This window comes from Xiphophorus couchianus, chromosome 16, assembly GCF_001444195.1.
Source record: "Xiphophorus couchianus chromosome 16, X_couchianus-1.0, whole genome shotgun sequence".
NCBI lineage: Eukaryota > Metazoa > Chordata > Actinopteri > Cyprinodontiformes > Poeciliidae > Xiphophorus > Xiphophorus couchianus.
Genome location: NC_040243.1, coordinates 20068228 through 20095553, shown reverse-complemented (window position 1 = coordinate 20095553; position 27326 = coordinate 20068228). Strand labels below are relative to the sequence as shown.

The following is a 27326-nucleotide window of genomic DNA, read 5'->3' as shown; positions in this document are numbered from 1 at the left end:
TCGTATCTCAACTTTTAGTAAGCAAAGTTCCACTTCTGATAGAAGATTCATTCAACTTGACAGTTCTGAATTATTGTGTTAAATACCAGATTTAAAAACATGTACATAAGTTGAAGGTTATTCTATTGATAATCGGATTTTATTTTCAGAGCCTCCCCGTAATATTTTTCAATCATCTATATGCTCTCATACACATTCTTGTTAGTCACACCCAACAACGGGGAAGAGAGGGTAGATATATAAATTATGGTTGTTGGTGCCAGATTCTCTGTTAGCTCACTGGTCACTTCTTACCACGGCACCAAGATGCTTATCAGACATTATTGACACACTGGGATTTTCATGGACAAAAATCCTCTTTTCTTTGTTCTGAAAAAGAGAAACTATCCAGTGACTGTCATGTTTGCAGAAAAACTGAGATGCTGGATCAAAGACAATTATGGACACCAGAGTGAAGTTAGAATCTGGTTTATTTAATGGTTTGAAGATGGATGCAGGCAGCGGTCCAATGTGTGCACTATAGAGGCGAAGTGCTGGGTTAATATGCTTTCATTTGCAGAACATTAGTAGGGATCACAGAGGTAAGTTTCACTGTGGCGGATGAGATTGGGAGGTGCAGCTGGAACTACGCACACCTGCAGAGAGAGAGAGAGAAAACAAAACCCCAGGCACACACGCTTCTGCACACAGCGGTGTGGATGTGACAGTGAGCTGGAGGACCAAAATGTCTCGTTGATGGAGGAGCACAGAGCAGAATTTGCCAAGTAAGGCAACAGCAGTGTTTTTTTTTGTGTGTTTTTACAAAAGGCGCTCTGTGGTGCCGACCTGAAGGCAAAAATCTAAACCGTTTGTTTCCAGGATGTGTGGGGTCTGCAGAGATGTAAAATGGCCTTTTTTCTGACCCTAGACCTACGGTCCTCTCTATGGAGAGGAGAATATCTGTTTTCTGGATTGTCAGGTCAGTGTTTACCTCAAATAGGGAAGTTTAAATTGCTTTATGTCTCACTCAAATGGAGCAGGAGATAAATGGACGGATTGGAACCTCAACTTTTTTTTCTCTTTTTTTGCAGACCTTAACATTGATCAGTAATTTAAAAAAAAGAAAAGAAAAAGGCGCTGAGCCAAAAAGCTAAATTCTGGATTTTCCTATCTACTTTCATTCAATATGAATCACGACTGAAAGAAACCAACTTGCTTTGTGTTGTGGTTGCAAAATTAACTTTTAAGCCATAGTATTAATGATGGCTAAAAAATATTGTAGTAAAATATTTGAAATTAAAATGAATTTATAAACTATTTATATGTTTCTGATGTAAATAAATCAACTTGAAAGCAAATCATGACATACAGTGTGTTTTGCGTCTTCACTGAATTCTTGATGTTTATTTTGTATTATGAAATTACACAATAATGCACAATAGTGGTGTTCTGCCGCCACCTACATGAAAATACTTTATAACTGGCGTCAGTAATCCGGCTTCCAAGATCCATTTTCTTTTTATTTTCATTTATTTTTTTCATGCCGTTAAACAAAACCGACGACGACGACGACGTGAATAGCAACGTGAGAATATTTTTGTTGCTGCTACATTGTTGCCACCGAGCAAGAAGCTGTATCCCCACGTGACTCCTGTAGTGAGGCCCTGCTGTTTGTTCAGCCAGAGAGGCAGAGAAGAAAAATGGCGGCCCTAGGCGAACCTGAACGGGACGCCGGGCTAACGTTTTGAGCTTTCGCGTTCGAAGGGACGCGGGGGGCTTCGAGGTGTTGTGCCGCTTCTGGGGTCCGCGCTCGTTCGGCTCCGTAGGGGCACCGTTTTCGCTCGCGCTCGCGTATGCCATTTGCACGCAAACCTTGGCATTCTAAAATAATAGATTTTCGCCTATCATGAGAGGGAAAAGAGGCAGGCCGCCCAAACCGCTACAAACCGATGAGGCATCCCCGGCTACGACCCGGGGTCTGCGACCCAGGAGGAACCCGAAGCCCAGGTTTAGAGACAGCGGGGATGAGAACGCCGAAAGCCCGACGAGGGAGCCCCCCAAAACGGCCAGAAAGAGGAAGGCGACGTCCACACGGGGCAGGGGACGAGGCAGAGGTGGCGGTGGAGGAAGAGGAGGCAGAGGTGGTCGCGGGGGAAGACGGACTGCTGTGTCCAAAACGGTGGTGTACGACGACCACGAGAGTGACGAGGAGGACGATGCTGTGAGTTTACGGTCGGAGGAGGACGAGTTTGTTGAGGAAACACCTCAGTCCGAGGAAGACGAGGCCCTCAATGAGGAGTCTGACTGCCTGGAAGATGATGTGCTGGACGAGGAACAGGATGATGCCAGCTTCTGCACAGAGAGCAGCTTTCGGAGCCAGAGCACTCACGCCAGCACTCCGGGTAATCACTGCTCACTGAACGGACCCTCGGCTCTGGAGGTCCCGTCTGGGTCAGAGCATGCAATAATAGGGGCTTGTGTACAGTGCAGGAAGCAGTAAGGTTATTGTTCAAAATGGAGAATGCACACTGTATGCAAACAGGCCGCATTGAAGCCACTGCAGGTGGATTGAAGCATCAACCGTATCAGTAGCCCGACCCGTTTCCGTCGCCTTACCTTATCGTGTAGTTCGCACTCATTTCCAAAAAGAATCTGAGGGGCTGTGTAGCTTTAGCTGTCATAGCCGGAGCTAATAACTTAGCTTATAACAAGCTAGTGTTAGCACTGAAGGTAGCTGTTGCCTGCTGTGTGACAGCTATTAAAAAAAATAAAAATAAAACGCACTTCATATTTGCAGCCCACACTTTTCAAATCTTTACTTGAAACAAGAACTTTGATTGTTTTTTGTTTAATTAGCCGTAAAGGAAACAAACACATATACACAGCTAACTAACACTAGCCTAGCTAGCATGCCTGTCATTTTCTTATACTTTGGCAGCTTTCCTTAGGCAGAACAAGTTACTTTATACGTTCGAGACTCTGGATAGTAATTACACCTGATGTCTTCATAGTAAACCCGTCATTATAAAGAGAGGTTTAATTAGCGTTAACGTTGTTGGCTAATTTGACAGCCACTGTGCTGTATGAGGATGAGGCAGCCTCATTAAGCTAATGATGAGCAACTTCAGCCATAGTAGCTCTTGTAGAAGTTTCCAGCTTTGTAGAGTTTGCAATGTCTTCTGAAGCATTGAAGTGATGAAATGTACTTTGTTTCAAGCAGTTACTGAATCAGTTCTTATGTTATTCTGCATTGATGTGTCAGTGTAATCGAATTTATTTTTCTTTTAATCCTACAGCAAAGAACAAGATACGGGCTCCCCGTCCTCGCACTCCTGTTCTGGAAGACAAGGAAATCCCTCCTCTTGAGCTTCCGGAGACCTCCGAGGATCTCTTGGTGCCCAGTGTGGAGCTGCTCAACATCACCTCCATCTATGAGGTGCTGCGGAACTTCAGCTCGGTCCTACGTCTCTCCCCGTTCCGCTTCGAGGACTTCTGCGCCGCCTTGGTCGGCCAGGAGCAATGCACGTTGATCGCAGAGACGCACATCTCCCTGCTGAAGGCCATCCTGCGCGAGGAAGACTCTTCCAACACTACTTTTGGCCCCGCTGACCTGAAGGACAGCGTCAACTCTACTCTGTACTTTATCGACGGCATGACCTGGCCCGAGGTTTTGCGGGCGTACTGTGAAAGCGACAGAGAGTTCCACCGTGTTCTGCCGTACCTGGAGACAGACGAATATCCGTGCGGTTCTCTCGAAAGCAAGGTTAAGGTGCTACAGTTCTTAGTGGACCAGTTCCTCACCACTAACATTGCCCGTGAGGAGCTAATGTCCGACGGCAGCATGCAGTACGACGACCACTGCCGCGTGTGCCACCGTCTGGGAGACTTGCTGTGTTGCGAGACTTGTTCTGCCGTCTACCACCTGGAGTGTGTTAAACCGCCGCTGGAAGAGGTTCCAGAGGATGAATGGCAGTGTGAGGTTTGCGTGGCGCACAAGGTGCCTGGAGTCACGGACTGTGTGACCGAGGCACAGAAAAACAGGCCTTACATCCGCCAGGAGCCCATCGGATATGATCGCCACCAGAGGAAATACTGGTTCCTAAATCGAAGGATTGTTATGTGAGTTGGGGCCATCATCACCGCCTGTTCAACTTAAGATTACCGTTTACGTTTTTGGTGACATTCTCTGGTAATCCATATTTAGGTTCTTCAGATATACAGAGGCATTACAAGAGCTCACAAGTTTCTGCAAAGCATTCAAATACAAGAGAATGTGTTGGAAGCTCTTGAAGTTATTAGATTGTTGCTGCTTTTTTTTTTTTTTTACTAGATTATGATCAAAAATTGATGGTAAAAAGGACAGGAAAAACAGTTCACCAGACATGGTTCTCCCATGGCAATCTTAGGACCCTAACCTAAATCCCAAACAAAAAACCTTTGGACGTGAGAGCAATTCCAGGTCTCATCCAGACCTGGAATTGTTTACTCAATTGTTTTGAATAAATGTTCTCAAAGTAAGGGTTAGATGGTTCAAAACCTTTGACCTTCTATGCATGGTTTTCAGGGTTGCACACCAATTCGGGTGTGTTTGTTCTTTATCAGCTTTTTTATCAAATGAAGTTTGGAATCAAACAGATTTAGTTGAACACATCCCTGCGAAGAACGAGATGAAATCTATGGTGATGAGTTTAGACGCAACTATGTCTAAACTCATCATAATGTAGCTAATGTACAGCTACATTAGCAGAAAGCTAAAAAACTAATTGGCAAGTTGACTAGCTACAATTAGCAAGTAGGTAATTGTAGCTAATTATTATACATAATGTATACAGCGCTACATTAGCTTGTTATTGGTCTGTCCCGTTTCAAAATTAACTTGTACAAAGTTAATTTCACTTAATCCATATAATTTTAAGGGCAAGTAAAACCTGGTGGCCTGCCAGACTTATAATACACCGGGGGAAACCCCATTGACATTTGATATTTTGGAAGGGATCTAATATCTTTACAGATTCGACCCGTCTTAACATCCTCCGTTGTCTCTTCCCAGTGAAGAAGACGGGGAGTGCGAGAAGAAAAAGATCTGGTACTACAGCAGCAAAGCACAGTTGGAGGAGCTCGTTGAGGGTCTGGACAAGGAGTACTGGGAGGCGGACCTCCACGCCACCCTGGAAGAGATGAAGGAGGAAATGCACGCTCACATGGACATCACAGAGGATCTTACCAAGCGAGCTCGTGGAACCAACAAGGCCTACCTCACCGCCGTCAACGGTACGGCGTACACCTGCTGGCCTCAGAACTCAGGGGGGGGGGAACATGTGGCACCGTTAAGCAAACGTTTGATTTGCTTGGGATTATGTATGGCTCAAAACGTTTAGGGCAGGGGTGCCCAAAGTTGGTCCTCGAGGACCGGCATCCTGCACCTTTTAGTTCTCTCCCTGGTAGCACCAACAACCTTTTCAGCATGTCAGTGTTCTTCTTGGGCCTTCTAACGAACCATCATTGGATCCAGGTGCGTTAAACCAGCGAGAGAATTAAAACATGCAGGATACCGGCTCTCCGGACCGACTTTTGGCACCTCTGGTTTAGGGAAAGCACATATCTATGTGCTCTGCAGGAGGTCCGAGAAATTTTATCAAGCTACGTGTTTCGATGCTGGTGACAGTTGGGTGTTGCCCTTTTCGCTCCCTGACATAACGAGCAACTGTTTTACACTCGGCCTTCCTCCAAGACGCTACAGTGGTTTGAAGACCTTTCAGTTCTTAGCCAGCAGTTTCCATTTCTGTTTGGCTGCCCTATCATCTCTTTCTCTCAGCCAGACTTCCTTTGTGTTTTGCTGCACTTAAATCTTGTCAGCAGCGAGATTTCTTGGCGCCTTTGCCTTAAAGGAACACTTACGGGGGTAGCTTCCATTGTTTGGAGCGTGCTCCTGCTGCAGGCTGCTTCCTGGCATCAGTCTCATTGAAAACTGTTGATGCACATGATCATCCACTAAAGTTTTCGGAAGGATAGGAGTAACAGAGTGACTTAACTCACTTTTAGTTTACTCATACCTACTCAGAGCCCCACCAATCGGAGATCACACGGCCGATTTCTAATCCAAGATCTTTGTCAAATACACGTTTTAGCTCATTGCGATTTATCTTGAACAATAAATAACTTTTAAAATATAGATTAGCTTCTAAATAATGGGACCGGATTACAGAGCTGCCAGTTGGCGTTGATCCAGTAAAAATTAAAGCCCAACTAAAAAAAGTTAGTGTTCACTACTCTCTACCACTGTAGCTATAAAGGAGTCTCTTGAGACTACTATTTCTGTTCCTACTAATAGTAATACTATTATTCTTACATTACATTACTACATTATTAATGCCTCAAACAATACCTCTACGACAGAATATGCTGAAACTACAGGGTGTAGTTTCTTTCAAAATAATTTTCACAAAACGGGAAAACTGCATCAATTGAAATTGGATTCCGCACGTTGTCAGCAATTTTCTTTTTTCAGTGTTTATGGAAAGCGAGCAAATGACAACGTGCCGTTTTTAAATATTTCATTCTACTGTGAACAAAGCGCAGTGTTCGGATAAGATGGACGTTTTCAGGAGCCGCATTGCAACAACTTCACCGTGTGACAACGTAGGGATTAAAAGGAGGGAAGTAGATTAGTTGTTGTACATGACAGATTATTGAAATCCAAAAAGTGGATCAACAAAACGTAAGTTTGCTTCTAACGACGGTGAACTAGTTGCAATGGTGCCTTCAAATGACATGGCCTGAAACGGTAATGGCGCTCAGGTTTCAGTCTAATTGCTTCTTCTTATCTGTAGAGGTGTCCGCGGAGCGTTTGAAGGTCAGGCGAGAGGAGCAGGAAGCAAAGAAACGAACGGCGGAGGGGAAGAAGGAAGCAGAAGGGGGCTCCGTAAACACGACTGAGTTCCCAACGCAGAAAATCAAAGCGGAGGACGGCGAGACCACAGTAGACACTAGTTCACAAGGTAAAAAGAAGATAGAATACGCTCAACTAGTTTATGTTTTTCAAACATGTTTTGAGTGTATTTGTGTTGATATGACTTGTACCACAGCAGCTACCGCTCAGCCTCCTGCAGAGGAGAGATGCGTGTCCGATTCCGCTGCCTCCCAGGACGCAGCAGCACCCAACACTGAATCTCTAGAACCAAACAATGAAACGGCTCAATCTGAGAACCACGAGAAGGGGGATTCCACTCAACTGGCAACACAGGGACGGACAGGTACCCCTTCTCACCGCCCCTGAGTCATTGTTGGTCCTAAAGTCAAGCTTTCATGCCCTGTTCAGGGTTTCCCCCAGAAAACTTGCTAAACCCAGTTATAGGGGCGCACTGTGTATTATCAGAAGACACTATTAACGAGACCTAAAGTCTTAAAAAATCAAAATGTTAGAATAAAACTAGCAATGCTTACTCTGGTGGGGACGAAAGTAAAACCTGGTGACCCGCCAGGCTTATAACACACTGCTTCCTGGCTGTTTGCACCTAAACATGTGATGATTTGTTTGATAAACATAAATTTGCATGCTTCTGAAGGACACTGGATGCTACCTGTGTTTAGATGAGACCAAAATAGGGGGTCTATAAGTTTTATCACAATATTTTGTGGTTCTATTTTGATAACAGTAAACCTGACAATAACAATAATTATTATTATTACTGCTTTTTGTGAGGCTGTAACAATAGAACCAAGTAATGGTATCAAAGAAGTTTGATTTGATTTGCATCACTAAAGCACACAAAGTAACTGCGTTTAATCATATTTTCAAATTTTTTAAACAGTGGAGAAGACTGTAAAAAATAATCCCAACAATATCTACAGTTTTCTTAAACATTATTAACTGGAATTTATCGTAATAACGATAAATAATGTTTTTTTTTTATTGTGACAAGAAATGTATCTTGACAAATAATGAGCAATACAATAATGACGATTCTTCTGTTGCCAGTTTTTCTCTTTTTTTTTGGTCTTTTGCTGGACCATATTTACACCAGTGATATGTACAGCAAGTAAACCTGTCGCAATAAGCAATTAATCACTTAATTGCGAGATAAATTAAGACGAGCACATTTATTCCCATTCTGATTAATATTTTTTTGGAGGCGATTTTGTTTACAGAGACCTCATAATCCATTTTATTTCTGGTTTTAGTTGTATGTAGGTTTTTATTTCAGTTTTATTTGTGGTTTTTCCATGTTTTATTTTGGATATTTAAAATATCTTCTACTTCCAGTGTTGAGAGTTTGTCACAAAATTAAAGATTATTAGTCTTTGAGAGGGCGAACTTGACAATATATTACTTGAAAATGGTCTGAAAACAACATGATTATCGTTTATCGCAATAATTACTTGGACAATTTATCGTCCAGCAAAATTTGTTAGCAAGTGTGTATTTCTGATCCTCGGCATGTTTGAATTGTAAAGATCGCTGGTAATCCTGACTATTTTTCTTGTTTACCGTAGCCTATCGCCTGCAGCTGGCTTTTTAGAAAACCTGCTTTCACTGTTTCCTGTACTCGGTTGTCTTTAATATAAATAATGTAGATGAGCAGCAGAAGTCAGAGTCTACATGCGAAGACGCAGAAGGCGACGAGCCGTCGTCGCCGAGCCGAGCCGAATCACACGAGCGGCCGTGTCTGGCAGACGCGCCCAGCGACGGGGACCAACTCTCTGCACCCGGGGGCCTTAAGAAGGTGGAGCCCCCTGACCAGGCCGACAGGTCCTCCCGGTCCTCCTTTACCAGCCAGGATGGGACTGGTAAGCACAAACATGGAAAAACGAAACATCGAGTCTGATTTGAGTGTCGGCCGTGTCGAATTGTTCTGGTTTTGATGATGTGAGGGTGGCTCAACTTCTTTCTACCAGAGGACTATAATGAAAGGATGAAGACGGAGAGCGGAGCAGGACACGAATCGAAAAATCTAATACGGAAAGGCAATGAAGAGGTGAGGCGTCCTGGTGGATTTCTTTTGTTTGTTTGTATTAAATTGAATGTAGAAGTGTAAATGTGACATTATTCTTGTTTTTTTTAATATATTTATTTGTAATGATTGCAATATGTCTGTGGTACCTAGTCTCCTGTATTAAATTGAGCAAAGTTGTAGTAATAGCATCTGAATGATGCTGCCAGCCTTACAGTGGAATAAGTCACGTGTATAGAAACGAGGGGTGAACCAATTGCAGTGTTCTTGCTGATCACCGATTTTTAAAAACCTGCTGTTTTTGGTCAATATATTTTTTTGTTGTTTTTTTTTTTTTGTGACTAAGAAGTCACTCAATATAGCGACTAAGTCATATTGCACCGATTACAGTTTTCTGGCCGAGCAATGATCTTTTAAAACGTGCCAATTCCAGTTTCGGCCAATGCTGTTTTGTTTGTTGTTTTTGTTTGAGAAGCTGCTAATAATGGTGACAAAGTTGGCAACAGTACAGAGACTTCTGCTAAATATACACCTGCAGATGTCTGATTAGATCAGTGCATAAGAACAGTTTCGCATGCAAGTATCGGCCGATCTCCCAAAATGAAGGAAATCGGTGCAGATTTATCGCCCTAACAGAAACTGAATCCTCCTGCTGATAAACTCCTAATGCCCTTCCCGTCTCCATTCCAGTCGTCTCCTGCTGCCAACACCTCGCGCCTCACCTTCCTGAAAAGGGACCTGGCGGTGAATTTGAACAACTTGTTCAAACTGGGTCAGGAGGGCAAATACAGGGTATACCAGAACCAGTACAGCACCAACACCTTGGCGCTCAACAAGCATCAGCACCGCGAGGACTACGACAAGAAGCGCCACCTCTCGCACAAGTTCAGCCTGACCACGGCGTCCGAGTTCAAGTGGAACGGCTCCATCCACGGGGCGCGGAGCCTGACGGTCGCCACGCTGCGCCTCACCATCGTCCAGCTGGAAACGAACGTCCCCGGACCGTTCATGCACCCCAACTGGGCGTCGCACAGGTACGTCTGGGTGGCTCTTTTTAAAAAAAAAAATTATTATTAAATACAGAGAAACATGAACGTTATATTTTCTTTTTTCTTTCTAGGACCAACTGGAACAAAGCAGTACAGATGTGTAGCAAGGCCAGGGAATTTGCTTTGGCCTTGGCCATCCTGGAGTGTGCAATCAAACCAGTCGTTATGCTGCCTGTTTGGAAAGACTCTCTCGGCCACACAAGGTAAAAGAGGAGCAAGGCTCAGCTTGGCGTTTCACTAATGCGTGTCTTTGTCAACGCTGTTCGTGTGTTTTGCGTTGCCTCCTTCAGAATGCACCGGATGACCTCCATGGAGCGGGATGAGAAGGAAAAAGTGAAGAAACGAGAGAAAAAACTTGAGGATGAAGAGACTTTGCTGCAGGCAACGTGGGTGAAGTACACCATCCCCATCAAACACCAGGTAGAGTACGGAGATATTTGGCTTGCAAAGGAATTTTACAAAAACATGTTATCTGATTAATCATCACAATAATTAATTACCTAAATAACAGTTAGTTGCAGCCCTAATTCCATGCATACAGATTCGTGTTGCACATATAAATGTTTTCTAATAAAGTGGGGTTTTTTTTTCTTCTGAGGTGTGGAAGCAAAAAGGGGAAGAGTACAGAGTAACAGGATATGGTGGTTGGATCTGGGTCAGTAAGACGCACGTGCCGCGTTTCGTTCCAAAGCTGCCGGGGAACACAAACGTAAACTACCGCAAAGAAATGGAAGGTAACGCAACTCCCTCCACGTACGTCCCGGGTCGTATGTTTTTACATTTGAGGCTTAAGCTGGTTTTTGGTTTATTTTTTCAGCTAAATTGAGAAAAGAAAGTACAACACCTTCCATGAAAACGGAGGATTTAAAAGAAACCGAGAAGCAGGTTCCTGAGAGCGCACCGGTAAAGGAGCAGGAACCCAACTCATTGTCCCAGGACACATCTGTGGTTAATGGCAGCCAACCTCTCAGCAACAAAGTGGAAGACATTTCTGTAAAAGATGAGCAAGCAAAACCTGCTGGTGAAGAGAAAGAGGAGGAAAAAATGGATTTCGACAAGAAAGGTAAAAATCTGCAGTTGTGAATGTGGTTTTAATTCTTTATTCAGCTGACCTCTGAATCTCTTTGTCCAAGGTGAAGTCGAAAGCAGCTGTTCTTCCCCTGCTACCGCAGGAAGGGAAACGACGCAGGCACCGGAAGAACCCAAAACCGAGGAGATCCCCGCTAAAATCTTCTACGACGTCGTGAACGTCAGCGAGGGTTTCCAGCTGCGGACGGCCTACAAGAAGAAAGTAAAGCCGTCCAAACTGGACGGGCTGCTGGAGCGGCGGGTCAAGCAGTTCACCCTGGAGGAGAAGCAGAGACTCGAGCGGATGAGGCAGGCGGCCACAAAACCCGCCACTGGCGTCAAGACGGAAGGAACGGCAAATGCCAAACAGCAGCCCGCTCTGTCCTTGAGCGTTAAAACAGAGGAGAAGGAGGAAAACCTACGAGGACAAGATCCTGTCGTCAAAAAGCTCGACTTCGATGAGGAGAGCACGAACTCGAAGGCGGACATTAAATTCGATTTCGTCGTGTCCAGCCAGAGTAACGTGGCTGAGGTGAAGGCCGTTGACTCTCATAAGGAAGTGAACGGAGAACCGGAACTCAACAGCATCAACAATTGTCTGCCGGAGACGACAGGGAACAACAAAATAACAAAGAGAATCGGAGAGAACGTCAAAAAGCGGGGGTACGACGAAGTGGATCAAAGCAGCGGACAGATGGACTCGGAAGGCAAAAGCAGCATCTCACAGATAAACGGCAAAACCGTCTCCGCAGACTCCACCTCTCCGGTCCAGGGCGATGCGTTGGATCCTGAGAAAGAGCCTGTCAAGTCTTTGATGAATGGGAACCTCTCACGAAACGATTTGTCCAGCGTAGCACACCCGCCACCGCTGAAAGTCCCCAAATTGGAGAACCATGTTGAAGGCAAAGCAGAGTCTCTGAACAGTGGTGATTATTCAGCTGTAAAGAGTGAGGGGTCGCTGCCTGTCAAGCTGAAATTGTCCAGTACGTCTTTCCACAACAGTAGTATTACAGACAATTGCACATCTAGAGAGGATGTAAAGACCTCAATCGCTAACGACTCTTTAAAGGAGCCTCAGAAATCTTCTATGTACGACACAGCCAACAGTTCCAGTAAAACTCCCTCAGCAGAAAGTAGCTCGGTTTCCTCTGATATCGTTCCTGCTGCCCCCCAACTGGGCCCAGCGGCACCCGTCTCCCTGAGGAGAAAACCCAGCGACGCCAAAATCGTCGCGCCCGCCTCCACGACGGCCGGCTCCATGACGATCAGTAAAGAATATTCCACGAGAGACAGGGTCAGCCTGCTGCGGTTCTCCAAGTCCAAGAAGGCACGCTCAGGCACAGCGCTGCCGTCCTACCGCAAGTTTGTCACCAAGAGTAGCAAGAAGAGCATTTTTGTCCTGCCTAATGACGACCTGAAGAGGCTGGGGAGGAAGGCGGGCATCAAAGAAGTGCCCATCTTCAGCTACAATGCCAAGCCGGCTCCCGATATATGGCCCTACCCTTCGCCTCGGCCCACCTTTGGAATCTCATGGAGGTCGGTAACATGCAGAGATTGTACAAATCTTATCTTTTTTGGTTCGTAAAGCATCTATTTATATAACACGCACACTTTTTCCTTTTTCTTCTTTTAAAGATACCGTCTTCAGACTGTGAGGTCACTAGCAGGCGTTAGCTTGATGCTAAGGCTGCTGTGGGCCTGCCTCAGGTGGGACGACATGGCTGTGAAGCCTTCTGCTGCGGTGGGAACGACTCGGAAAGGTGAGAAAAATTCAGCATTTGCTTAGGGCTGAAACGATTAATCGGGTTAATCATGATTAATCGGATTAATCATGATTAATCGATTATTGAAATAATTGTCAACTGATTTAGTAATTGATTAATCGTTAACTGGAGTTCACGGACTCCAAAAACGAAAGGCCAGTTACTGAAAGAACATCACAAACAAGGCAAAACATATTCATTTGCATTTCAGATATTTTCATTTTCAAACTTTTGCAATAAACATTTCTGACATGAAAAAATATCAGTTATCATTACAGCTGCTTCTCATTTTAATAACAGTGATGGACTTCCTGTCATATGAGGTTAGCTTTCACTGTAGATCTCTCATTTCAGAGCTGTCCACAAGTTCTCAATTTCATTTTTCTTCATTTTTTCTCTCTTTCTTTATTGCGTTTTCATTCATTGTCACGTAACTCGTCTAAACTAATGAGGTTTCTTGTCCAAATGAAGACTTTCTCCTCACGCGCGACTTAAAACTAGGAACCGTTTTGTCTTTAGAAACTACAGACACAGACATAATCACCACAGAGATTATTAGACGGAGGGACTTCGGGCCCCATGGCATTCGCTCAGAGTACTGCATCAGGAAGATCATCTGCCCCATCGGAAACAGGGACACTCCCAAAGGTAGGAGGTTTTGGGGGGAATTAAGTACCACCAAATATAGATTTTGAGAGTAATCTGGACAAAATACGTTATAATAGAAATAATATAAGAGAAACAAGAAACATTTAACCCTTTCTGTGATTAGAAACTCCAACTCCTCAAAGGAAAGGTCTGCGCTCCAGTGCCTTGAGGCCTAAAAAGCAGGAGCCAGCCAAACAGACGGGGCCTATCGCCGTGGAGACTTGGGTCCCTGAGGAGGAGCTGGAGCTTTGGGAAATAAAAGCCTTCGCAGAGAGGTTAGGAACGCACTATCCAAATTGTCAAAACTATAAATATGTTTTTGGGTGAATGAGTCATTTTCAGGACTGTCTCTGCTCTGCATTTTTCATCTTTTTTTTTTTCTTGGTTTTCCAGAGTGGAAAGAGAGAAGTCGCAAGGCTTAGATCCATCCAAAACCAGCGGGACTCTGAAGACAGCAGAGGAGGTCAAGGCCCATTTGGAGAATCAGCTGAAGCAGGCCAGACTGGCTGCCCAGCAGGTGACAACACGATACAGCTACGGCTGCAGATTCAGTTTGAATACTACGCAGTAATGGACTCGGCCATTTTGTCCCAAAAGGGATTTTATTTATTTATTTATATTTTTTTTTTTTTTTTTTGCCTAAATCATCATTTGGCAAAAAAAGAAAAGAGGTGTCATTTTTTTACTTGGGTAACTGTATAATAAATGTAGTTTGATTTTTGATTTTTTTCTTGTGATACTTCAATGTTACTCAAAACTTTCAGTCGTTTGCAGACTTCTTCAATGCGTTCTGTGACTCTTGTGACTACCACTAACTAGCTGCTAATATAGCCTTCAAAGGTAATGCTAGCTAGCTTATTTATTCCCATCATGGCGAAGTGCAAACTTATTGCTGGTTGGCTGGACAATGTTTGTCCTGGCCAATGGTTAACACACACAAGTTATCTATTTGCAATTTCCTTTTCTACGTTCCTGTCACGATCCAAGTCTTAAGCTCCATTCGTACTGGTCTTTAAAAGTCTTACATTTGAGATGGCGACACCTGCAGAAACCCTCATCACCTATTTCTCCACGTCTTAACTTGAAACATTTTTTCAGAAACGTCTCGAGCAGCAAAAACTCAGCACAGCCGCCACTACTGCCACGACGACCACCACCACCAGCACAACCGCAGTCAGCGCTCCCAGTACACCGACCTCCACCGGCCAGAGGATGAGTCCGATGACAACTGGAGCCAAGATGGTCCTGGCCTCCAAACTGGGCTCACCGGCTCCATTCCAGCAGGACAAGAACTTCCACCAGTCCTTCGCTTCCTGGGTGAAGCAGGGCCAGAACAACAGCACCAGCTCAGGTAAGGCGTTACCTAGCATCATCGTCACAAACATTCATGTATCGGCGACGGAATCACCAAAAAGTGTTGCTTTTCAAGGCCAACCATTCATTACAACATCTCGTCTTTTTTTTATTTTTTTATACCACATTCCATGTCACCAATCGAAACTGCCTTGCCAAAATATAGTTTCATAACTCTCGGTGTCCACTTTCAGTCCTACGAAAATTAGCAATTTTGTGAATCTGACGTAGGAACTAAAAAAAAGAACAAAAAATAAATAAAAATCCAACGTTTAAGCATTCTGCTCGTTCTTGCGGACTTGGACCTCACAGTGGACACCTCGGCTATAGATCGGCCATCGCCGCGGCCCCTTTCCGGGTTACACGTGACTCCAGGTGGCGTGGTGTGTCTTGCAGCCTCGGCAGCCGGCAGCGTTGTCGCCGCCTCAGAGCAAACCTTCCAGATCGCTGGCAGCCCAGTGACTGTGGCCGGTCACGTCCTCGCCGCCAAACTGCCGCTGCCCGCTAACAGCAAGATTGTCACACTCAATGTGCCTTCTACTCAAGGAGGTAGGGAGCATGAGTGCCATCCGCTTTGGCAAGCCCAGTGGGCTGCGATTGCCAAAATGGATGGGAAAACTGTACTGTGGAAGGCCTAAATTAGTTTTAAGTGTTGACCCTCAGCATGATAAGTAAATTGTCCCCTCGTGAGTCTGTACCGATGGAAATATGCATGTCAGTTCAAGAATCTTAAAACCACTTAGGTGTTTATTAAACACACGCACACTGAGCATGCCTTTACACATTTGTATATTAATCTGTGACGCTCCTCTGCTGACATGATGGATCTTTTCAGGAGGTGTGGTTCAACAGAAGGTTTTGGGCATCTTCCCCTCCGGACCTCCTGCAAATCTCCGGACGTACAGCACATTACATCCAACAACTGGGAACATCAACCTCAGAGCCGCGACTTCTAGCACTCAGCAAAAGGTCTTCTGGTTTTAAATCCATCCGTTTTATTGTTATCCAATACGCAGAGTGTTTTTCTTGATAATCTTAAAGGTTGTTTTTTTTTGTTTGTTTTTTTATGTTTCTATTAGGCCACAACAACAGTAAGCCAGACACCCGGTGCAACAGGGAACCAAATTACTTCAACAACGGTTCAAAATCCAGCAGCGGCTCAGCAAGGTGATTTGTCAAAAATCTGCTTTTTGTTTTCTTTCTTCTTTTTTTTAACTTCTAAGCCGTACAGAAGCAGTAAAGGTGTCAAATCTGATTCCAGGTCAGCCGACTGCAGTCCAGATGGGTCACACTCTGCCTGCAGTCACAGCCACCCCTGGTACGCCTCCTCCTCCCAGAGCTGCAGGCCCGCCAGCCTCTTCGGGTCCAGTCGCCATGACTCCCGGACAGCCCTCTGTTGCATCCTCTCAGGCCCCGAGGCCGCAGCAGGGCCAAGTAAAACTCACCATGGCTCAACTCATGCAGCTGACGCAGAGCGCACAGGTGAATTTTTACTTTCTTTCCTGTCTGCTGTCACTCACACTGTGAGGGAAAAATATCCATGCATTTGCTTAAAGCAATAAAACTTAAATTATTTAGATGTGATGTTAAAGATGTTGAGTTTTTGCAAGATCTTAAGTTACAGGTGTTTTCTGTAAGCTTCGAGTTGAAGGATGGCAACTTTTTGCAAGGACAACATGATGGGAAAAGTTTATGTACCTCTCGTTATTTAGTATTGGTTTAAACATTTTCTCTTATTTCAGATAAAAGAAATTCTCCTAATGTCCAAATAACTGGAACATGTACAAACAATAAAAAAGTGCTTTATGAAATGTTTCGAATGTATATAATGTATATGAATTCCTATTTTACACATGTGGAGATTGTAAAAGTGGATCTGGAGGTCATATGTTTCGATCCTGCAAGATTTGAGATGGGTGTGGGGACTTGGAACAAGTAACTCTAATAGGTACTGGCCTGTTACTAGAAACAGTGATTGGCCTTGTAATTGTAATAGTGACTCCAGGGTCCCCAGAAAATTATCTCGGAGATCTTGGAGGGCGGTTTCCGAAAAAGCAACTCGGTGTGGGGTTGGAGTCTCAAAACCTTTTTCCGGGCTAAGAAATTTTGACTGAAACTATGTCTTAATTTTTATTTGATGTTGAGAATATTGCTTCTGACATTTTTCAGGGTGGGAACCCGGGTCTGACTGTGGTGATCCAGGGTCAAGGCCAGACCCAGGGACAGCTTCAGATCATCCCACAGGGTGTTACGGTCATCCCCGGACCCGGTCAGCAACTAATGCAGGCAGCCATGCCCAACGGACAGATCCAGCGCTTCCTCTTCACTCCCATGCCCCCGTCGTCAACCATTTCCACTTCATCCCCCATGAACGCTACCCCTACAAAACCCGCCACAACTCCAAGCCCTCAAACCCTAACATCTTCTCCTCCTCAAGTGCGAGCTGCAGCCCAAGTCCAGACTACTCCATCAGCCTTAACCCAAACGCAAATGGCCGCACCTCTTCCTGCCCCAACACACATCGGAAGCCCCTCACCAAAGCCGAGTTGTGCCCCCAGCCCAGCTTCTGTTCCTGTCCAGAACCAAGTCACATCCCCTGTGACTCCTGCACCTCAGGCCTCTCCACAAGGACACATTTCTGCTTCTTCATCCGTCCCTGCACAGGCACAGACGTCTTCTCTTGTGCCTTCTCTAGCACAGCCTTCCACACAGGTGTCAACCCCCCCACCATCAGTTGTTGCACACCCCCAAGTGGTGAGATCTGTCGGTGACTCTCCACAAAACCTCAACCCAGGTGTAAGTTATAAACCAGGCTTCTCCTCCACCACCACACAAATCCAAGCCATCCCTCAAACCCCGATCTCCACTCTTATAGCAGGTTCGCCTCCAGCACAAACCCAAACTGCAAGTTCCCCTCCCGTACCGGGACACACTGCCCTCCAAACCCAAGTCCAGTTCCAGCCCCAGTCTGTCTGCTCACCTCCAGGCTTAACCTCAACCCACCTCCAGATGCAGACCTCGACTCCCTTGTCTGCTCCAGTGTCGGTCAGACCAGCTATCCAGGTCTCACCCCAGGTTCCCGTTTCCGCCTCGCTACCTTCGCCTGTCCAAATACCAACGCCAGCCGTTGCGCCTGTTTCTGCTCCCGTTATAGCTGTTGTGTCCACCCAAGTTTCCATCCCTTTCCCAGCCAATGCTCCAACCCAAATACAGGCCGCGCCTTCTGCGCCCCTTCATGCAGCCATGGCAAGCGCTGTTGTCACACCGGTCACAGCCACCTGTACCATACCTTCAGTACCAGGTAAAGAACCAAAATCCAACACGTCGTTGTACTGTTTCCTTTTTTTTAAATATTCACTTCCCTTTGTTTTGGTTTTTTTCCTTTCGTAGCTCTGATAGAACAGAGGGCAGCTCAGCCCAAAAACTGGACTCCATCATCGTCTTCTCAGGCTCCAGCTCAGGCCGCAACTCCGGTCACACCACCCGCCATGGCCTCCATTCCTTCATCCGCTCCCGGACCAGTCTCCATCCACTCGCCCATCGCTCCTTCGCCTCAGACGTCTCAGACTCCGCACTCCCACGTGCTGGTCCAGCATCCTGCCATTGTATCTGTGCAGCAGGTGTCCCACGTGGCGGCGTCAACGGTGCAGGTCAACATGAAGGGGTTACCAGTTTCCTCCGTTGTATCCGCCGTAAGGCCCGCGCAGATCCAGACCTGCGGACAAGTCCAGCAGATTCCACACCTCCAGCCTCAAGTTCAAGGTCCAATTCAGTCCCAGATCAGAGTTCAGTTCCAACCGCAGGCACAAATACAGCCACAAACACAACAATCGCCTCAACCCCAAGTGCAACCCCTTTCTCAGGTTCAGTCCCCCATGCAGCTCCAGGCCAGGACACAGCCTCAGTTCCACCCCCAGGTTCAAGCTGCGTTTCAAACGCAACCTCAGCCGACGCAACAGCCTCTGATTCAGTCGCAGCCTCTGGCGCAACCTCAGGCCCAGCCTCCGCTTCAGCCACAGCAGATCCAAACCCAACTCCACACCCAGGTCCAGATCCAGCAGCAACAGCAGCAGCAAAACCAGATTCTCGCCCAAAGTCCGCAGAAACCCCACGTCCAAACGCAGCCTCAGTTTCAGGTCCAGTCGCCGCAACCGACCCAAGTCCCCCAAACGCTGCACGTCCAACCCCACGGCCAGGTCCAAGCTAAGCTCCAGGTCCAGTTCCAGCCTCAGAGCCAGTCTCAAGTTCAAGCGCAGCCTCAGCTGCAGGTCCAGTCTCCCATCAGGCATCAGCTCATCACCGTGTCGGGCCTCCAGCAGCCGGTGCAGCTGCTCTCTGCCCTGCCGCATCATGTCGCCGCCCAGATCCAAGCCCAGATCCAGGCGCAGGCCCAGCAGCAGGGGGGCACGGTCCCCCAGCAAATCAAGCTGCAGCTGCCCATCCAGATCCAACAGGCAGGGGGCCAGATCCAAGCCCACCAGATCCAGAACATGGTGACCATACAGGCACCAGCGAGCATTCAGGAGCAGCTTCAGAGACTGCAGCAGCAGCAGCAACAGCAGCAGCAGCAGCAACCACCAAAGAAGAAGAAACATAACGAGGCTAAAAGGGAACCCAAAGACCAGAACCTGCATGTCATTAGTCCTAAAGATGGCATTCAGAAACCGGTGAGACTCTATGGCATAACAGTTATTTATGTTTTGTTTTTGTTTTTCTATATAAATGAACTCTCTCTAGATAAGTTGAAGGTTAATGGAAATTTTGTTTTGCTTGTCAGACGGCAGTAAAGCAAAATGCTTCAGCAGAACAACTAAAACAAAGGAAGACGCTGGCTGCAGCAGAGCGGGAGGAGAACCAGAGGTTGGAGCTCAATTTATAAGCTAAAGATCACTATTATTATTATTATACATCAATTTAAAAATACTTCATTCATCCCAAAGAAAAATGAAATGTTTTAACTCGTATCCAACCCGATTACATTTACTCTAGTAACTTCTTGGGGGAAAAAAAATTACAGTTAGTAGTAATTTTACTTTGCTGTACTTTGTACTTCTACTTGAGTAAATTTACTACAACGTGTCACTACTCGAGTGATATTTCTGGATTCTTTACCCACTGTGAGTAACTTCACTGAATGAAGAACAATCTTCCTTTTTTTCTTTTCTTTTTTTGCAGTTTTTTAATAGCTATGGCTGAAATGGATAATCGGAGTAGTCAGATTAATCGGGATTAATTGGTTATTGAAATAATCATCAACTAATTTGGTAATCGATTAAACGTTAACTGGAGTACACAGGCTTTAAAAAAAGGCCGTTTACTGGAAGAACAACATATTCAGAGCAATAATTAATTAAAACTGTTCAGAAAATATATACATTTTCCATTGAAGATAAAAAAAAAAACAACTTCTTTCTTTGTTTGTAAATGTGTTCTACCCGGAAGTGGCAGTTTTAGCTTCACGTTCAAGTTCAAATGTTTTTGCATTTTAGGCAGTTTCTTTTTTTATTTTTTTAAAAAAAGAAGGAATTATTTATTTGTATTTTTTCATGTATTTTTAAATTCGAAAAATCTGCAGAATGTGGAATGTTTTCCTAATGCGATTAATTGTCATAACATTCGATTTCAAAAATAATCGTTAGCTGTAGTTCCACACAATTAAACCAGGCAAGCAACAGCTGAAGCTCTGTCTCTCTCTCGCCTTCCTCAGAGTGATCGTGTGCAACCAGGTGATGAAGTTCATCCTGGACAAGATCGAGAAGGACGAGAAGCAGGCGGCGAAGAAAAGGAAGAAGGAGGAAGTGGTTGAGCAGAAGCGCTCCAAACAGAACGCCACCAAGCTGACCGCTCTGCTGTACAAGCACAAAGAACAACTGAAGGCCGAGATCCTGAAAAAGAGGGCGCTGCTGGACAAAGAGCTGCAGCTGCAAGTTCAGGTTAGTTTCCGGAACAAAAACGGCCAGGATTTCGGTGACGCGGGTCTAGAAATTGCGATTCCAGACGCTGGAGTGATTTGTCTTCCCAGGAGGAGCTGAGGCGGGATCTAGCCAGGCTGCACAGGGAAAAGGAGAAGGCGCGCGCCGCCATCACTCAGGCCGCCGCGGCGACCGTCAAGGCGGCCTCTTCCCACCTGTCGCACCTCACCCACCCGTCGCACTCCTCTCACGGCACCCACTCCTCCGCGTCCTCTTCCCACAAGCGGAAGCGGGAGGACGAGCGGGACAAAGACAAAGGCAGGGACAGGGACAGGCACCACGAGAAGAACAAGAAGCGGGACAGGGAGAAGGACAGAGAGCGACACCGAGACAAAGAGTGCGAGCGCGACAGGCACCGGGACAGAGATCGGGACAAGGACAAGGAGCAGGACGGCGATCCGGAGCGGGATTCCGGCTTGCTGAAACACAAGAAGAAGAAGAAGAAGCTGTCTTCTACCTCAAAGGACCACAAGAAGGACACCAAGCTGTACTGCATCTGCAAGACGCCGTACGACGAGTCCAAGTAAGCTCAGAGGGCTTCCCCGCCATGTTTTGGTTCGAATTCGGTTTGAATTCTGCAAAGAAAGAACGTTCTCTCTCTCTCTCTCTCTCCTCTCTCGCAGGTTCTACATCGGGTGCGATCTTTGCTCCAACTGGTTCCACGGCGCCTGCGTGGGGATCACGGAAAAGGAGGCCAAGAAGCTGGAGGACTTTGTGTGCAACGACTGCAAACGCGGCCAGGAGGGGCAAAGCAACGAGGAGCTGTACTGCATTTGTCGGACGCCTTACGACGACACACAGTAAGGCTCTGCCGCACGTCTCACTTCTGTCCATTTTAGCGATTGAGCGATCTGTCAATTGTTCTGACAAGTAATCGTTTAAAAAAATGGCCCATTTTTGTAGTAGCTGCTTAAGCTAGCAAAAGAAATGTATGAAGGAATAAAAAACAAGAACAAGTAAAAAACAATTCAGTTTTTTTTATTTGACCAAACATCACTTTTTAGTCATAAGTGTGAAGTAAGAGAAACATTTTTTAAAAAGTGTAAAACAGATGAGGAAAAAAACACAATTAACTTTTAAAAAATGAAATGGCAACCTTAAATCAGGCCATTAGCATATGGTGCTTTTTTATAAAATACCTTACTTTCAGTCAAGTTTGAAGTATAAAAAAAAAAGCTTCTTTTTCTGTTTTTGGTTATTTTTTCACGTCATTACTAGCGATGCACCGATCCACTATTTCCACTTCCGATACCGATATGAGGTTTAGAATCAGCCGATACGGATCAGGAAAAGCAACGCTAAAATGATTTCTTTTTATAAAAACAGACAAATGTATTGAATTATACATTTATTTGTTAACAGAACTTCACTTTGTTCAGTCAGTGAGTGCAATTAGTACTAGAACAACCAATGTAAAACATAAACAACAAAGAAACTGACAAAAACAGCAGGTTGACTAACTTGGTCAACTGACCTTTAAAAAGTAAAATAAATAGACATTAAAGCACGAGATCTGAAGGAGAGCGCAAATAATCACGGCATGCCATGTAGTAAAACCTCAGGTAGTTTGCGTCTTCCATGTCTGTGTCTCGTCCATCTTTTGGATTTCCGTAAACCCGGTGTCGTCCCCCTTTCCTCCTCGTCTAATCCTCACCCACAGGTTCTATATCGGCTGTGACCGCTGCCAGAACTGGTACCACGGGCGCTGTGTGGGCATCCTGCAGAGCGAAGCCAATCACATCGACGTGTACGTGTGTCCGCAGTGCCAGTCCACGGAGGACGCGATGACGGTACTTTCGCCGCTCACCGACAGAGACTACGAAGGGTTGAAAAGAATATTACGGTCATTACAGGTAGGAGCTCTCTCTCTCTCTCTCTCTGTCTCTCTCTCTCTCTCTCGCTCTCTCTCTCTTTTTTTATCTTCATAATCTGAACTCTGGATTTTTACCAACTGCTTAACATTTGTCATGTCATCACCACAAACTAGAATATGTTTTCTAGGGATTGTGAAGTCTGGTGTTAATCAAAATAGATGGACTTTGTATTAAATGTTTTTTTCAGAATTTTACTAAGTTTGTGTAAGTTATGTGATGTACCCTTTTCTGACAAATGTGTCCCTTGCTAAAAAGGAAAACAAAGATACATTTTACGTGTTTGTTTTCGTCAGTCTCACAAAATGGCGTGGCCTTTTCTCGAACCGGTGGATCCCCACGATGCGCCGGATTATTACCGCGTGATCAAGGAGCCGATGGGTACGACCGCCGCCCTGCGCGCGCACGACGGCTTTTGGTGAAAGCGACGTTCGTTTCACACTCGTTTGTCTCTCTTTCAAGACTTTTCCACAATGGAAACCCGTTTGCAAAAGCGACATTACCAGAAGCTCACAGAGTTCGTGGCGGACGTGACCAAAATCTTCGACAACTGCCGCTACTACAACCCCAACGACACGCCCTTCTTCCAGTGCGCCGAGGTGCTCGAAGCCTTCTTCGTACAGAAGCTGAAAGGCTTCAAGGCCAGCAGGTAGGAAGTGCTGCTGCTCCTGCGGAACCGAGGTTCTGAAAATTGGCTTGTTTGTGCTCATAAAGATTTCATTTCTTTATGTAGAAACTCTGCCATGTTTATTTGCTTCTAACTTCATCCGTGTTTTTTATGTCCGCCTGTTTTTTTATTTATTTATTATTTTTTTATTTTTTACTACGAGCATGAGTGGCGTAGCTTTAAGTCAGAATATAATTTAGTTTCTACATGTGTATATTGTCACGGTCATTGCCTGGAAAAGTGTTCATACTATCAAAAGTGTTTTTTTTGTTTTTTTTTTACATTTTGTTGCGTTAAAACCACAAACATCAATGTATTTTATTGGGATTCAGTGGTGGGCAGCGCTAACTAAAAAGCTAAAGCGCTAATCATAAACGTTGGTTCCACTAACCGCCACACCTACGTGGTATTTATTTAGCAGCAGCTAACGCGTAAGCGCAAACGTCAATTCAAGCAGCAATTTAATTTTGACATTGCAGTTTGCATGTTCTATAAAGCCTACACGTTGTATTTATGGAGAGAGCGCGAGGAGACGAAACAGACCTGAACGCTTTTCACCCACGGTCAAAATAAGAATGCGAATATAAACGCTGCGCGTGAAAAATACTTAATAGTCGATAATCAAAACTTCATCACCAATGTCAAACTTCATTGAGCTGAAAGTTTACAAAACAGCCAATTAGATTAGAGCTTTAGAATTTATCCAGAAGAAATTAATTTAGGGAAAGCTAAGTGCGTTAATCGCTTTCAAAGTTAGCAAAGTGCTAAATGAGACATTAGCTTTGGTATCAGCATGTTGGCGGAAGAGAGCCGATAGTTGAGAACTGGAAAGAAATTGTAAACATCTTTTTATTTTTATTAGGGCTGCAATTAGCAATCAGTTAATATATTGATTAGTCTAACGATTGATCGATTAACGGGTGAAATTTTAAAAAAAATTTTATTGAAACACTTCAGCCTTTCATGTACAATATTAGAAATACATTAAAAGATGGCCTTGTTTTTGAGTCTGTACTCCAGTTAACGATTACTCGATCACTAAATTAGTTGACAGTCGTTTAAATAATCGATTAACCCAATCGATCGTTTCAGCTTTAGTTTGTATTAGACATGATTATGCATATTCAGTCCCCTGAAATGTTCTTATCATCTTTGCACATATTTAGATTAAATCTATTGTTCTTCCATAACTGAAGGAAATCTGGAGCTCAGCCAGATTAGTGTGTTTGTGAATAGATATTTTCAAGTCTTGCAGCAGAGACGGTTGGCTGTGGTTGTATGTTTAGTATCGTAGACCTCCGAACTAGTCTTTAACTCTTTTGCAGTCTCTTAACTTTTTTTTTTTCCAAGTATTTCCCTATTTTAAACTCAGCTCTTCAACTCTTAGCATCTTCCCTGTTCCTGCGGAAGAAAAGCAGAGTTAGCCGCTGTGCTAACTGAGGCTAATTTGCTGCAATGGTGATCCGTCAAATGAACCTTTCTAGTCCTGTGTGGGATTTTTATTTGTAGAAAGAGTTGAGTATAATTTTATCTTCCACTTCATAATTACGCAATATGTTGGTCTGTCCAAAATAAAATCCCTGCAAAACACTGAGGTGTGTGGTTAACGCGTGACAAAATATGAAACGCTTTCATGAACGCTTTCCGCAAGGCGCCGTCTCAGGACTCTGGTTGCGTCTCTGACATTTTTTGCATTTGCGTCTGTGTGTGTGTTTGTCCACCTGTGCTGCATGCCTGTGATTTAAGCCATTCCATCTTCTTTTTGTTTCTTGCAGATTGTCTGATTCTTAAGTGTGCCAGTCTAGCTGGAGTCTGGACTGGATGCTGGGGGGTCTCTCTGTTGACAGTGAAATAAACAAACAAAAAGAAATGAATTATGTGTTTCCAAAACAGCAAAAAGTCTCAAGAAAATCTCCCCACACACACATGTGCACCCCCACCCCACACACAGACTCACAACCACCAAATGTGCTCTTTGTTTTTTGGGTTTTTTTCTGAGGAATGAGTTGTAATCATAGCGGAACAGGAAACATGGCAGACCGGCAGCCATTTTGTTCTCTTTCAGAAGAAATTAGGATACTGGCCTTTGTGCTCAGTCAAGCATTTTAAATGCTTTTTACTCCCAAGCGTCTATTTATTTCTGTTCAAACATCTCAGTTGAATTGGACATGTTGAAGGTGTGGACTAAAGTATATAAAAAATAGCTGCATATTTTTTTATAAAGGTATATTTATGAAACTTTTTTGTATGTTACTTCACCTTTGGTTCTGGATGTTATCTACATTTTATGATGTACAGCGGTTGTGAGATTATATGTCTGACTGTGTTTGACCCTTTTTAATAATAATAATAACAAAAAATCTCATTTTAGATTATTAATATTTTATTAGTCTAAAATGGTCTGGAGAGAGAGAAATGCGTCTTCCTGCTCCTCGACTCGCGACTCGTTTTACGGTCATGAAAGGTCTGGTCTCGAACACGCGCCAACATGGCCGCACAGCCCCGACGCTTTTTGCATCCTCTTTCTGTGACTAACTGCAGCAATAAAAGAACCTGAAGAGCTCTCAACTCTTCCCCTTCTTCTCCACATCTTGTAGGTCTCATAACAACAAGCTTCAGTCTTCTGCCGCCTCTTAGAAAGCACCGCACGTTGCGCAAACAAAATGCACTTGCCAGGAATCTGGCTTCTTTCTTTTTCCTCGCCCCTCTCCCCCGCCCCCGTTCCCGTCGAACTGTGACTCTGATGAACGCGCAGGGTTGGGGGCGGAGGGGACCTGTCCTCACGAAGCGGGCCAGCGCAGAGAGGCGAGAACAACTGAGGCGTTTCGGATGGAAGTTTACCTCGGAGAAAACTCTTATGGAGCTCTCATATTTCCAATTATGTTTCTTTATTTTTTTTAAGTCATTTTTCACCCTCAAAGCGTTGTAAAAAAAAGAAGTCTGTTTTTTGTTTGTTTTTTTATTTTTTATTTGGTCGTCTCAAACAGGGACCTGCTATGGAAACGCAATGACTGAGTTTGTCTGAGCATCATGTTTTAAGAGTTTTGTGTCTGAATTCAGATGTCACAGTGGAGCAATGTTTTATTCCTCACGCATTTCCACTCATCGTTCATTCTGAAGCGGCATGAAAGACGGTTTTAAGTACTAAAGTACTAACTATGTGGACATCCGTAGTCTTCTTGGTTAAACATATATAAATATTCTACTGAGAGTATGATAATAAGCTATTGTAAATGCCTTGCTTTGCAGTAGTGACTGAGAAAGAATGAGAAGATGTATTGCAAGGTTTCCTGCCCTGTTTGTAAAAAAATCGTCTGATTTTGACTTGGATTTTTTTTGTTTTTTTTTGTATTACAGCTGAATAAATATTGATGTATATGAAACTTAATAAAACTTAAAAGACTAATTTGCTCTATTTTCCTCCCCACCCCCATTAACGTTAACATGAGGTTGTTTACTTCCCTTTTGTCTCCCTATATATTCACATAAATATAAACTCAGAGAAATGTATACCAAATTCAGTAAGTTAAATTGGAGCCAGAAATAATTACAAAAACTTGTTTTGTTTTAAATCTAAATTAATAGTTTAACTCCAGAAAGTGAAAAACACATCTGCTTCAACTTAGTTTTAATTTTGAGAAAAGCATTTAAAAATGATTTTTGCAATACATTTTTGTTTGGTGATTTAAATGTGGAAGAATATAAACTGTTGCTGAGAATTGCAATGCTTTCATGTACTACTTTTTCCCATATACTATAAAATTTCCTTTTGCGACATAAAATGACTGAAAACTTAAGATCAAGTTTCAAAAACCAATGAAACCACTTTCATTTAATCGTTTCAACAGAAATGCTTATACATATGTTTCACCGTTTGAATTTAATTAATGGAGTAATTTTATTTTGTGATATTTATGGTATACATAAAATACTTTTTTTTTGACCGAAAATGTAATCAATAGCTTTACAGATGTTATAAAGCTATAAAGTTTTATACAGTTTTGT

At 44.2% G+C, this 27326-nt stretch overlaps 1 protein-coding gene across 4 annotated transcripts; it reads left to right on the top strand.

Annotated features, from left to right (window-relative positions):
- Positions 1-1624: 1624 nt before the first annotated feature.
- bptf (bromodomain PHD finger transcription factor) lies at positions 1625-26727 on the top strand. 4 transcript variants are annotated; one of them, XM_028042011.1, is made up of 32 exons: positions 1625-2381; positions 3276-4098; positions 5030-5250; positions 6810-6977; positions 7068-7232; positions 8554-8766; positions 8875-8954; positions 9621-9964; positions 10051-10182; positions 10270-10399; positions 10578-10713; positions 10797-11042; positions 11113-12583; positions 12683-12807; positions 13330-13458; positions 13583-13733; positions 13852-13975; positions 14557-14809; positions 15208-15360; positions 15647-15780; positions 15891-15978; positions 16073-16293; positions 16981-18112; positions 18202-19478; positions 19589-19671; positions 20519-20744; positions 20834-21306; positions 21407-21583; positions 22444-22636; positions 22951-23035; positions 23117-23303; positions 25919-26727. In XM_028042011.1, the coding sequence occupies exons 1-32, from the start codon at positions 1886-1888 to the stop codon at positions 25956-25958; spliced, it is 9876 nt and encodes a 3291-aa protein (XP_027897812.1). In that variant the 5' UTR covers positions 1625-1885; the 3' UTR covers positions 25959-26727. The 4 variants fall into 4 exon arrangements, with proteins under 4 accessions (XP_027897812.1, XP_027897811.1, XP_027897813.1 ...); XM_028042010.1 differs by having other exon boundaries at positions 1626-2381; positions 7065-7232; XM_028042012.1 differs by having other exon boundaries at positions 1626-2381; positions 7065-7232; positions 25097-26727.
- Positions 26728-27326: the final 599 nt, after the last annotated feature.

Excerpts from the sequence above, each read along its gene's own strand:
- bptf (XM_028042010.1), top strand. The coding sequence starts at position 1,886 with ATGAGAGGGAAAAGAGGCAGGCCGCCCAAACCGCTACAAACCGATGAG. Across the intron at positions 4,099-5,029 it reads CTAAATCGAAGGATTGTTAT|TGAAGAAGACGGGGAGTGCG; the intron begins GTGAGTTGGGGC and ends GTCTCTTCCCAG. Across the intron at positions 19,479-19,588 it reads AAGATGGCATTCAGAAACCG|ACGGCAGTAAAGCAAAATGC; the intron begins GTGAGACTCTAT and ends TTTGCTTGTCAG.